General features: G+C 40.0%; 1 protein-coding gene across 34 annotated transcripts in view; it reads right to left on the bottom strand.

The window, feature by feature from the left end:
* LOC117248330 (neurexin-1a) overlaps positions 1-14,535 on the bottom strand; it is a 286,729-nt gene that overhangs the window by 175,382 nt on the left and 96,812 nt on the right. For all 34 annotated transcript variants that reach the window (XM_078176214.1, XM_078176215.1, XM_078176233.1 and 31 more), the window contains one exon: positions 2,983-3,284. In XM_078176214.1, the coding sequence (XP_078032340.1) occupies positions 2,983-3,284 (302 nt within the window). The remainder of the gene's footprint in view (positions 1-2,982; positions 3,285-14,535) is intronic.

Here is a 14,535-nt window from a genome sequence, read left to right as displayed (position 1 = left end):
ACTGTTGAGTAGCAGAAACAACTCCCTTACCAAACCTGACAAAGGGTTATGATTGACAGACATCAAATGGTTTATAAGAAAGAATGCCTAAAGCACATCAGTTGACCCTCTTTTAGAAAGTCCCAAGTTCAAGACCACTTTAAAGCTTTTTTATTTTATTGGTATTAGTATTTGCATTCTTTGGTACTTGGTTTTAGGCTGGAGACCAATCCATTGTATCAGACTCTCCGGCGCTCATACAATACTGTACCTCCATTGGTCTTATTGATGAACTTTAGGATCACTTTACTGCAATGAGACAAAGCAAAGAAGACCCTGACACAGAATGAGGAGGATGGTCATTTTGATTCCCCCACAGAGCATGCACTCAATATGCTTGGTTTTCTTTCACAATTTGAATGCAGTGAATGTTCAAGCTGGCCAAATCCTTAGGTTTACCAATAATCAATTTGCTGATTATGCAAAAGAAGCAGCTTTGGTGCTGGGGTGAAGACAAATGTTTCCCACCAAATGAGCAGAAACAAATCTAGAGAGGGCTTTGTATTTCTGGTCTGGTAAAATCTTTGAGTGTTTTATGTAGGTCAAAATAATCTGTCTGATACCGAAGGGTAAACAGAAAGAAAATATGTGCTGTTCTGTTTAACACGAGCTACACAGTCTGACAGGTCCTTCGTGCTTCAGCAAACTTGAAAAGCTAATAGTTTTTTTTAGGGCAACAGTCCACTTAAGGTCATTATAAACATCTAAGTATCCACTTATCTTCAGCACATTAAGATGCGCCCCTTAACCTTAACCTGTCAACAACATCCAGACCAGGAACTTCTCAACTGTGTTGTAGCAGCAGCAATGGATTTCTCTCAGTATAATGTGAAGGAACAATTGCTGGGACAAATAATGGCAATGAAGCCAGTCTGCTCCCATTGACAAACCCTATTTCTGGATGGTTGTGCTGGTTCTCCAGTGTCTCTATGCCTTGACCACCTTGTATGCACAGAGTCAGCATTAACCAGGAAGCCTACTGTCTAAACACTCAACTGACTCGGAGCTGCGACTGAGGGTAGGGGTCTCAGTGAAAGACAAGCAAAGACATCTTTTTTTTTTGGCTACTACATGGCCCCCAAGAACACCAGGTGATGCAAGACCTCTCTTGGATTTACCCCTGATAAATTCATAAATAGTGCCAATTTTCACTGTTTCTCTTTCATCTAAAATACGTTGAAGGTTAGTCCCAGAGTGGGACTTGTTTCCATATAATTCAGTTAAACCAGCACTAAAAGAGTAGTCCCTACTATTCAGGTCAACAGATGCTTTACCCAGAGTCTGATTGAGGACATAATACAGTAGATTTAACAGGGCTACATGTCACTGGCCTAGCTGTGATGCAACACACAGGATCTACAGCAGTGGTTTGTTCACTAGGGGTTAGATCCCAAATGCCATGTTACACGTTGGGCTGAGTTTTTCTGTGGCCAATCAGGCCCTGGAGTTCTGGAGGAAATCCCATGTCCTGTGGTAATAGACCCCTTGGGCAGAGCAAGTCATAACACATCAACCTACTGTGAACAGAAGTAGTGATCAGGGCCTTGTTATAGTTATGGCAGCTTTTAGACAGCAGGGATGTGAAATTGTCAAATTCCAACCAACAACTGACTCAGTGGTGGCTTACATCAATTGACATGGGGGAGCGGGTTGTTGTTGTTGAAAGTCACTAACAACATGTTGATGTGTGGCCTCAGCAAGCCTTTGGATCGGCCATCAGTCCAACAGATTGGCACTATTTTCATCCAAGGGTGGTCTGCCACTAGTAGAGTGGCAGCTGCATCCTGACACCATTTAGTGTTGGCCTGGTACAAATCAGTAGTACTTAGTCTGTTTGCAATGCAACAAACAATTACATACCTCTGTTGCTTCTCTCTTGCCAGGACAATCTGTTCTTACAGGTGGATGAGTTTGGACATTCGCTACAGCCAAAGGCTCTGCTTTACACCTTTTTTTTATCCCATGTGATTCCTCTGCTCTTGGTGAGAATCAGGCAAGAACCAATTCTGGCCAGTTCCCCATTTTTGAGCAGCGCTGCCACATGCACTTGGCACAATCGACGGGAGGTCTTCAATGAACCATCCTGTGATGTTTCCGGATGTTTAGTGGCACAAGCTGCTGCTCTAAAGAAGTCTTAATTTATAAGAAATCTTATGCTGCCTAACCAGGTCACACTGTCACTAGTCTTTTCAGAGTTAATAATGCAGAGGTGAGTGGTCAAGGTCATGTAGGAGAGCCAATTAGAACCTATGGATCCTGTTAGAGGGCTTCACCTGTTCTCATTAAAGCATTTCAAAGCTGACCCTACATTTGGTTATCCTTACATAATGTTTATATATTGTCTCAAAAGTCTGCTTTTAAATGCTTTTCTTGCATCTCACGAAATAATCTCTCATCAGTGATGTCGTCCTTAAAAGAAATGAGTGCTCACTAACTGTACTGGCATTCAAACAAGCGCCGACAAACACAAATTAAAATCATGGTCAACAGAAGAAAATATTTTGTTGATGGGGACTATTCCCACAGCACTGACATGAGTTCACTCATATTTTAACTTCACTTAAATATTTAAAACAGTTGCTTTTAAGGGTAAATAACCCATTTATCTAATATATCTTATAATTTTTTATGTCATATCAAAGAAGGCATAGCGTTTTATTTGTTACATAGCATCTTAATGAGCCTCAATGCTTTGAATGCTGCTTAAAGCAATGCCTTTCTTTTCTCCTTTAAACTGTAACTTAATAGAGTTCTTGATTCACATCTAGATGTCCCTGCTCACTTGTGGTTCTGTTTTATCTCCACCATACACCACCATGATTCAATTTAGCAATCCAATTACAATGTCTGGAAAAAAAAAATATATTGTATGATGGTAATGATTTAAGTGCATTTATTTTGATTCATTTTACTGAGTTTCTGCATCACCCTCTGTACTGTTACCTGACGTAGATTCCTTGTTACTTTGACATCATGCCAATCATTGTCATTAAATTTCCCATTGACTGGCTCCACAAGAGCTTCAAAGGCTCCAGACCCCAAATTAATGACGAGTGAGACAGCCCCATTTTTCAGTGCCAGGTTGACGTAATCAGCTGATTTGCCCGTGTGCAGCATCAGTCCATTCCTCTGTAGGGTTTTGAATGACAACGTGATTTCATCACTGCTGCTTTGAATCGGGTTCAAGGACAAGTCGTAGCAGAAGAACTCAGATCCTTTGAAGGTGGCGACATACTCTTCTTTTCCTGCAGAGACAAAGAAAAAGAAATGTGTTGCATTAATATCATGGCCTCCTGGGTGCCTGTTGGGGAGCTGTCAGAAAAAAATGAGGAGGAATGTTTCAAAAATGTTGGATTAATAATAAACACTGAAAGTGAAGAGGTGGCAAGCTGAAATGTGATGGAAGGTTAATGTAGAGATGTGCTTGGTAGCTTTCAATGACCAGCTGGTACCTACCTTAGCCAGAGATCACAGGTGGCTAGACAGAAGCACTGCATTGGGTCTCACCTACTACAGACAGTGTATATGTCCAACTTACAATACATCTGTACAGCAACTACACGTACAGTACTAGACGTGCTATTTTTGGACTTCACATCACACCAAGTAGAGGCCTACCTGGTACACAATAATCATGTACTAATTCACTGTTCACTCATTCAAAGCACTTGCATTTCTGTGTCTGCTTTGTGACAAAATTGTTTCATTTTTCTCATGCTATTGTGTCTTTGTGATCAAGGTTGTGAAACTACAAGCACTCACTCCTGTGCGTCATTGTAGCCACAGCTGCACCACATAGCAATCATGAACATGCACATACAGTGTTCACTAACCGCGTGCTGACTTTTGTACCAAATGCTAAGTGAACTTGTCGTGTCTAATTAACACCGGCCTCATGAGAAGATTGTAGTGTAGTAAACATCACACCAGCATGTCTGATACAACACAACAGTCACACACACAATAACTAGGCACGCATGCATAAAACAATGATACGAAAGCACCCTACAAGCACATTACATGAAGTCATATCCTGCTGCATGTTTAAATCAATTATGTGACATGTATTATTGACACCAGGTCTATACACATGCTCCTCAGTCAGCTGCACAGAGACGGGTGCACACATTTCTAACTGGAATACTGAAATTCAAACAATTAAAGTGAAACAATATGACTCCTTAGTAACAGATAACAATGTCAGGCCTCTCACAGGTTAACAACAACAGATACTTTTATCTTCACACTGATAACATGGACCAGAGTAGTCAGCTGTCTGTTCGGTTCATTACCTGCTAGTTTGATATCTATACAAGCTTTGGAAAAACACATGTAATGAGAGGGTTCTCTTGTATTAATGTTGCATTTGTGTTGGCAGTATGTTCTAAAATCTGAAGTGAAAAATCTATAATAGCAGTAAGAAATAAATAAGCTGACAAATTGAAATCACACACACACACACACACACACACACATTAATGGTGTAGATGTAGGCTACAGCTTGAATTCATTTATATTTCTTGCATCAACCTATATCAATATCTTTATACTTCAAGAAATCAATATCTGTGGTTTAAAGTATTGTGAATACATTTTCACTTTTTTGTGATTAGAATTGTTCTTCCCAGCTCTGAGCTCTCCCATACTACCACCAGCATTATTTACCAGCAATCTCCCAGAATACAATCGCTGATGCACAAAGCATTCATATGGACTCCTTCCACCATTAAAACACTCAATTAGTTCAGCTACATATGTTTCTCTATTCACTCGAGCAAGTCCACACTCATCAGCCATCAGACATCCTCAGATATGACAGGAGCTTGACACAGCAAAAATAACCTTGAGAAAAACCTGAACACTGTTATTGTGAGATAAAAACAAAGCAGCACTGAGCATCAGAGGGTGATGCATGTGAACACCCATTAGAAAACGTTTAAAAACAGGTTTAGACAGATAACAAGCCATTAAAGCCACTAGCAGAAAATAAACCACCAAAACACAAATGGACCAAAGCATTCAATTATCATAAATGGGGAGTGCTGCACATTTATATAGGCTTGCCAAACAAACACAGACACACATTCAAATACACTTGCACACACACATGCTTAGAGTAGCATCCAGGCACAACAACACAACAACTAAAAGGGGTTGCTGTCCACAACAATTTGTCACCTCATTGATTCCCCCTTAAAGGCACTATAGTTCACCTCTGGGAAAACTGCAAGGGGCCGTAATTGAAGTTGACTGGATCTCACCACTCTTTGGTCATTCCCTCAATGTCTGAGCCCCCCTATCAGTGAAAATGAGAGACCTCTACCCTCTTCACTAAATCCACCCATCCCCGCTCCACAAGCTCAGCGACCACATAACAAATAGAGCCAATAGTTTGGGGTCATTCTCATCTCTCTTTCTCCACACACACATCCCCATGCCTGCACTTCACAGTTAATTCCCCTAACCAATGGAGAATGAATTGTGTGTGTACAGCAGGGGCGTTGTTAGGAATTTACAACACTTGGGGCTCAGCCCAGAGGCAGCTCCAGGGCAAGGGGCATACATCTACTTAGAGAATCATATTTCCATTTAAGCACTGGTAGTCTGCTGCACTCTGATGTCAACATATGCAGACCTAAATGAAAATGAACAATTTGGCTATCAGTCTGCACTCAGCTGCAGTGCAAAAAAACCAATCAGTTATTTAATGGTATGCCTCCATCACTCTGACCACCTTAGGGTACTGGCGGGAAAGAAAGTGAGAGAAGTGTTCAGCTAACTTACTAACTAACCAACATATTGAAGACACAAGAGACCTTTCGTTATTATACAGTATTGACTCTGGCAAAGCATGACTTGTCAAGCTTTAGCTGTTGGAGGCATTTCACCATAAAGCTCTCAGCCAAGTCAAGTGTCAGGCCAAGCTAACACTCAGACTTCCATCTGGCCACTAATGGTAGTCAGCTCACAAGCACACAGCTGGCTCCTTTTAGCTGTCTTTTCATATTTGGATAATAAGCCACTCTATTATGCAAACTGTATTCCTTATTTTTGGGAAAAGTGCTGGGGAGGAGGTAGCTATACCCTGCAATCGTCTTTAGCTGGTATTTGCTGTGTTTACGGTCCTTTTTTTCAAGTCTAGACTCAAATAAAGCTGTATTAAGTTTTTGGACCAATAAGGGAAACAGACTTCAGAATACATTTACAACAAGGAGCCTTCATACAATATATCAGCTATTCTGCAGCTAACAAGCACCTGCTCTAACCTCTGAGATTTACAGAAACACGGGTTAACCTCTGAAGATCTGTGTCAGCACCTTTTGACTTCAAATCCACTATTCACTAATGCTTTCCAGAGGAAAACATTTCTGGGTGTCTTTCTGAATGTTGTTGCTTCTTGTGACAAACCCACCCATAATAATTAAAAGCAGTTGGAAGCTGCAAAGCGTGGCTATATAAAATATAAAAAAAATACATGAAATACTACTTGAACCTAAATGCTTCGACTTCATACCATGTATACTGTAAAATATGTTGTTTCTCTTTCTTAAATTGCATACGACAGTGACTGGCAGCATCCCCAATAAAAAAAAAAAAAAAAAAAACAGACAAATGCATCACAAATGCAGACAGCTGGGCCGGTTGCACGATGGCATGCAGCTCAGTGCACACATGCCAGATTTCAAAGCAGGATCATGTAAAATACTGACTACTAAATCAAACATAAGCACATTCTGAAAGTAAAATTTGACAATTCTGACAATTATCCCCTTTACATATGCTTAAAGGGGATAATGGCATCCACCTGGATTCACCTCATCAGACTACTATATTCAAGGAGTGTCTTGAATACTTTGTGCATTCAGTGTGTAATTTTTCAGCCTTGAAAGGAAGGCCATAGCAACACAACTGGTGAGCAGCATGAACACCTGCGCATCTCTTTCAGATGCAGGATCACAGCAGACATAGCAACTTTCAGCATTAACATTTAGCATGTGTCGTTCAGACTTGTCATTTTCCTGCAGTAAAAAAAAAAAAAGCCACTTGATCTTGAAGAACACTGTTTTGTCATTGTGTTCTCCTGAGTATTTTGGGAGTGTCCCACTTGTTTCTCTGGGCTGTCCTATGGTCTACAGTCAATCAAACTACAGCAAGCTGCCGGCACCTTAATGCCCTTGAGTCATGAGACTGAATGTGAACATGGATAAGAGCCAGCTCCCTTTGTCTTTTTTTCTAGAGAACAGAGGACAGGAAAAGACATGAACAGAGTGAAAGTGTAGCTCCTAGGGAAAGGCCATAAATAGACACATAGGTAAAAACTTGTCACAGCCTGTTGTTCTGAGTCATTCAACCCCTTTTTGAACAAAAACAGAATATGGTGTCTTCACCAATTTACACCAGGAGGCTCACAGGATGTAAAATGTGCCATTAGCAGAACATATTTTTAATGCCTTTTCTATTCTTAGATTCATGAGAGAGATATAGTATCCATAATAAACATAACAATGCTTCCCCATAATCTCATTGGCATTTAGGATTTGTTCTCTGCCATATAAATAATTGTTAATCAATAGCATGCAATTTTCAGTGCCATTCAGGAACCTCATTCTCTACGGTCACATTACATTTGTGGTTGTGGTGCAGAACTAACTACCCATATTGATGGACTAATACAATTATTCGCCACTCAAATTAAATTTGTGTCACAAAGAGTCAAAGTGGTTTGTTGCTGCACGAAGCTACTACAAACAGCTAGATATACCTCGCTGCAAAAACAGAAGAGGCAGCATAAGTGTCATTTAACCCTCAGTTAATAGAAGCTGAGCATGTAGATACAAATCACTCGTTTATTACGGAGCACCGAGGGGCCATGAGCAAAAGCATATGTACAACAGTGCCAGCATGTGACCGAGCGACCAGGAGGCTCCTCATCAGTCACTTTGCTCTGACACTAATCTGGCATCTGCTACTCTATGGCTGCTTTTTAAATTAGCTTGCACCCAGGGGAGCACACTGCCTGTCAACATCAAATCACGACACAGCAGTCTGAAACAGACCTGGCAGGATATGAGAAAAATTATCTATGAAATGAACGTCGGGGGTAGCTTTGATTTTAATTGGCGTTATTTAAATTGGTGACATTTTCGACCTGATGATCTAAGTAATATATTTGTCGAAAATGCTGGAACAAACTAAAGGTCAATGATGGAACGCACGATTATTTATCATATCAAAAAGAAACATAGTATTATTGTACATGTGTTTTAAGCTGCTGATAAACTATTCAATTTATACTGCATCAGAAAAAAAATCCAATAATATAATTGTTACTGACAAAAATATGATTGTCTGCTAGTGTCAGCATAGACAGAACACAGGACAGGGTACCTACAGCTTAAGGAAAATTAGATTTAAGACTATTTGAATGCCACTTGGAATGAAATTCCAATTCCTATTTTTACAATAACAAAAAATCAGGAAAACAAGACATGAACTGACATCGATTACTTAGCCCAAATGTTGCATGGCAAAGTTGAGGGTTGAAGAGAACTGGGAAATACCTGGTGTTTGTTGGCGGGTTTTTTGTGTGTCTTACTTTGCATGTTGGATTCCACTGCTTTGAGTCTCATCAAGCTTAGTTTGAAAAACATTTTGCATAAAATACACAAGCCTCGTATGCACTGCCTTCTGCTGGTTTCAGCTATGCTATGAAAATTTGGTTAAATAGCCAATTTTCTGTGAATGTGCAGACAGTAGATCACATGCTCAGAGCATCGAGGTTTTAAATAATCATGAGTGCTGCTGGTGCGGCTATCCTGACATTAATGCGAGGGGCAATTGGCAAATTATTAAACAAAAAAAAAGGGTCCAATTATTTTGAGATTGTACAATGCAATGTCAAAAAAATACAATCAATAAAATCCTACTTCCTATGTCTTAGCTTCTTTTAAAGGCTTTTAAACGATTGATTTAAGACATTTAATAGCAATTACGCCCTTATTTTTAGATAAATAAATGCAATGCCATTTAAGACTTAAGGAACTGCAGAACGCTGCAGGATGACATGTAACAAGCAAGGAGCATGGATATTTAAATGGGCTGTAGTATGGGGTATTATATACATTGCTAAAACAGACACTATAATTATGTTGCACATCTCCAGTGGTGCTGTCTTGTCCATGACAGTCCCCAGCATTAACTGTGACTATACCATGAAACTCTACATCACTGCTTCCCTGTCAGAGATCTCACAAACACCCACCTTCCTCGCACCACTAGAAATACCCTTCTTCAGCTCTCAGTAACAAGCTGAAGTAAAAAGAAGAGCTTGTTGTGCCACGCTCAGTTTTCAAAGGTTCAGAGGAAGTTCACGGTTGTGAAAAAAAGACACACTACTAAGGTAGCACCTGTGGATTTTTTAGGACTAGATGTACCATAAATAAAAATGGATGCTACACCCATGCAATGTGGAGACCAAAGTTGTTTAATCGCCTGTGGCAAGGCTCTGTGACTGACAACGTATTTCACCATTCACTCTGTGTTTCCTTGTTTGACTGGCAGCCTATTAAAATGATACAGAAGTTAGTGTCTGGCAGCCTATTAAAATGATAGGAAGTTAGCGTCATGAAGCCGGCCTAAGCCTCTTACGTTATGACAGAGAGGAGAGTTTCTGAAGTGCTACATTCTTTGGGAACATATTTTATTACATGATTATCACACCATTCAAAAGACTTAATAAAATGTCTCAAACTGCTCCCCCCTTGCAAGCTAGGCACTCCTAATTTATTGATATTTGTATTTCATATCAATTCTTGTTGCTTTTTTTATGTCTGCAATAAAATCAAAATCTCTGTGAAGCTGATTGTTGTTGTTGCAGATCGTGTTGACAGAGCAGCAGGAACGGGCGAGAAAGCCTCAATTAGCTCAGTAAAACGTATTCAGGCACTTAACTGAAGGAGTCAGCATGTGTGTGGATGTGTGTGTGAGCTTACACGTACCAAGTTCTGTCAGACACCATACTGTGTTAGCTTAACATACAGTGTCATTTAGATTCACAGTATGAAGGATGTCTTGCTGTGCTCTGAGAAAGTCCCCTCCCCTGGTGTCAGTCTGCAGAAACACTCCGTCCATAGAAAATTTACTCATAATTAGCTTCGCCATTCAGTTTGTCATTAACTGTGGAAGCAGGCGTCAATTAGGCACTTATTAGAACATGCGGCTCGTATTCTGCAAGCTGATAGTCACTCAAGGTGTGCAATTGTGTGTGTCTACTGGTGAACTGGAGAGCTTGCAAGCCATCTAATTTTAGTTTGTCTTAGTTTGAAATGAGAGACTTTTTATGACATGACATTTACTTTAAATTAGTCAGAATTAAGTGTATTATCATTATGACTGTCTTTTTTTCCCAGCCATCATTTGGCACATAGTTAATGGTCACTTTATTTAATATTAGGGCTGAAACTACTGATTACATTAATTGGTTAATCGGATTATTCTGATTAATCACTTAATTGTTTAGTCTTTAAAATGTCAGAAATTAATGAAAAATGGTCTCAGGGTTTAATTTTACTTAATGTAGTGGCACATTTTGTCCAATAGCCCCAAACCTGAATAAAAGATACACAATGGCTTGTCGTGACTTTTCTCATACACTTGGTTTCTGGAGAATAAACACCACAGTGACCAGTCAATTCACAAAAAAAGCCTAGAAGTTCCAGTTAGGAAAAACTTTACTGCTCAGCAGCTGGCTTAACAGGGTGTGCAGGAAAACAACTTTGATAAAAGTCTGAGTTTGTTTGTATGTGTGGTTTCTGGAAAGGGAGACTAACAGGTTGCCTGGATTGATTTATCAGCCGCTATGCATAGCACTGCCACAAGGTGAAACTCTGAGACCACAATGGTGCCAGCTGCCCACACTAAACCCATCACACCTAAGGACTAACCAACACATGAGCAAAGCAAGCAGGCAGCGTGCCTTCATATCAAACAAAAATGACTATGAACACAACTATATACATATGAAATGCCAACATACTCACAAATATAATGTAAATGCAACAATATAACAAGCTCCCAATGAGAATTGATGTGAAAAGCATAAATACTGAATGCATATTACATGTAGAAACATTTGGCTGTGCGCAGGTGGAAGCTAACGCCGAATACACTCAGCTGCTAAGTGGGCTAATTAGCATGACCAGCAGTAGCAGACATGAAATGGAGCAAGAATTGTCTGTAAAGGGAAGAATATACATAAATAAACTATACAGTATTCATATGTGACTAAAGCAGGGTACTTACAGTGAAATGAACGCACACAACAGTCAAAAACAATGGCTCTAACAACGGTTTTGAAACTTAACTTAATTGGCAATTACGAAAAACACAGCTGTAGCGTCCTGGTGAATTAACCAGGAATGTACCACTCTGTGAAGAAGAGTGGGGGGGTAGTCCACCTGGTGCTTTACCTTTTCCATTATATTCAATTGGTATTGATATTATTTTATCCTATTTAAGAAACTGGAACTATTCTAACAACATGCACATCTCTGCTACAACTGAACACTTTTATTTTTTAATTTTTATTTTTTTATCAGAACTTACCTATCTTCTACAGTTGCACTTAGAGGAGGCCGAAGTGAACTGTTACAACTAGGGGCGATTCTAGGATCAGAGGTTTAGGGGTGCTGAGCACCCAGAGAGCTGCCCGGCCAGGCAAGATAAATTTTACTGTTTTGTACATTTTAACTCAATTTCATTCCCACATTTGTGAAAGAAAAGCACAACACTTTTTGGGAAAGTCTGTGACTAAACCATCAAATCTGATAAAGCTAATTAAAATGCTGAGCCACAGCAAAAGAGGAATGGATTGGAATCATAAAAGAAACATATCGTAACCCTAATTTCTGGGGGAGGATAACTCATTCTGATACAGCAGCTCCTCAACATACACATAAACAGTATGTATGTTTCTGGAGTAAACCAGCCCCCTATAGTGAGTACCAAAAATACCAAAAATGGACCTTGGACTTATCTTTTGGACTTTTATTTGAAATGCAATGCACAACATGTAACATTAACACATTAACAGTAATTGACTTTTTCAATGTTTGTCTCTGCCTTTTTCCTTCTCGTCTGTATTATATAATATAAATACATAAATAAAAATACACTTCAAAAAAGAAAAGTGCTTGAAATCTACAAAATAATAATAAATACACACAATAGGAGTTATAATGTTAATGGGCATCCAGTCGGTTAGCTAGTCAGTAGCACCTTGGCTTTAATCAAGGGCGTAGGTTTGATTTTCACATTGGTAGGGACATAAAAGTGCTCCATGGCGGCGACCTGTACATTGATGATTTTTTAATGCAATTTCACGTCATGTGAAACTGATCACTGCTTTATAATGCATATTTAGATATCTTCACTAAATACAAGAATGTCTTGGTTAATGTATTCTCTAATGTTATCAGTTACATGAATATACACTGATAACTTCACCACATCTGTCCGTATGTGCTTCCCAGGGTAAACTATAATAACAACAATAACAGTATACTCCGAAGGGGCTTAACTTCAGTACCAGCCTGCGGTCTGCAGTTGGGTTGGTAACAGTGATCCAAATTGATATTGATATCGAGTAAAAACATATTATACATGAATCAATATTTTTACTTACCCCTAGTCACAATGCTGAATCTCACTATCAACATATATCCTTCACGATTCAATCTCACCTGTGAGGCTCCTGTCTCTCCTCTATCTCCTCCTGTCTCTCTTCCATTTCCTTCTGTCTCTCTTCCTGCCTCTCCTCCTCCATCTCCTCCATCTCCTCCAGTCTCTCTACTACTTGTCATCTGACAAAAAATATATTGATGCAAGACGTGAACAGTGGGACAATCTGAGGTGCAACAGTCATAGATTTTGATTGTTGTAACCTGAGGAAAACATACTGTATGTTTTACAATTGTGTAATTCATTAAACAACATCTGAATGTATATAGGCTAAAGAACAGCCATAATGTCAACACAAGTTAGTCAGCTTCATCATGTTAAACATAAATAAAATAAATCAACAAAAATGTAAATGCTCCAAAATCATTATAATACAACTGTGTGCAAAATGTTGCACTTACACCCAATATCGATTACATAAATATGACTCAGTGTTGGTGTTTTTACTGGGAGCAGTGGATCTCTATTCTCCTAAAGTCTCTCCTTCACACACCATGGATGCTGAAGACTGTCACTGAAGGAGCTATTATTTATAGTATTTACACTTTATTTATTCAGACTGTTTATATCATGTCATCTTACTACAAACATTAATGTGAACTGTGTCATCACTACATGACATCTAACGTTATGATTGCTGATGGAGCATGTGAAGTGGAATTTCATGTTCTCTGGCATAATATTCATCTAATAGTTGCCAAACTTAGCTCAGCTAGTATTAGCTCGTTAGCATCTCATTATCTAGCTAAGAGTTGCCAAGGAACGCCATTCAGTTAGCCTAACATCCACAGGTGTTTGTTTAGCTTATTTACTGAACCAACCGACTCACAGTTCACACTCGGTGCTCTGCTGTGAAGCGCTAACGCACGTGTGTGTCTACGTGTCGTTCCCTCATGAACTGCCGTTAACTGTACGGTAGTTGCGCACCCACAAAGTCAGTGGATAGAGCGGCGCTGGGGAGGACCAATCACACGTTACCAAAATAATGGTAGAGCCAATCGATGAGCAATACGAGGTTAGAGGCAGGATGTATGGTAGACACCAACGATTGTTAACCCTTTGTGTACCATATTGAGCGGACGCTGACAGCCAGTGTTTATATTGATAGGGACAATACAGAAGGGGCTGCAGGGGGTGCTGCTTTATTTTTGTTGTTAAAATATTACGTTGCAACCAAGTACTGTATGGTTTTGACACTTTTCTATCTTGTTAAAAAGGGACATACAGTAAAAAAAATTTTTTTTTAAAAAAAATCTCTCAAATTTTAGGGGTGCTTCAGCACCCTCAAAAATGGGCTGGTAACGCCTATGGTTACAACATACCCCATAGGTGTGGCAACAGGTAGAGAGTTAAGCCTCTTTCACACAGAGCGCGATTTTCGCAGCGCCCACCACAGGGTAGGGCGCAGAGCAAGCGGAGAGCAAGGCGCGCAAGACAGGATTTGGGGGAGTACAGGCTCCTTCAGGAGCTACAGCTCCATGGTGACCACTTCTGGGTCTACTTTAGGGTCTTCTCTGCTATTGGACGTGCCAAGGTGTCGTCACAGTGCGTTGCGGTGAAATTAAAATATTTTCAATTCGAGCGCAGGCTGGCGGCGCGCAGGCTGGCGGCGCACAGACGCCGCGGCAGAGCGGTGCGCTCTTGCACCGCGGTAGCACATACACAATGAACGGGTTCGTCGGCGGAGGTCTGCGCTTTGTGTGCTCTGTGTGAAAAGGGCTTTAGTTGTAACGCCAGCTGGAGAAGTGTGTTAACACA

This window comes from Epinephelus lanceolatus, chromosome 17, assembly GCF_041903045.1.
Source record: "Epinephelus lanceolatus isolate andai-2023 chromosome 17, ASM4190304v1, whole genome shotgun sequence".
NCBI lineage: Eukaryota > Metazoa > Chordata > Actinopteri > Perciformes > Serranidae > Epinephelus > Epinephelus lanceolatus.
This window is presented reverse-complemented; position numbering and strand designations above follow the sequence as displayed.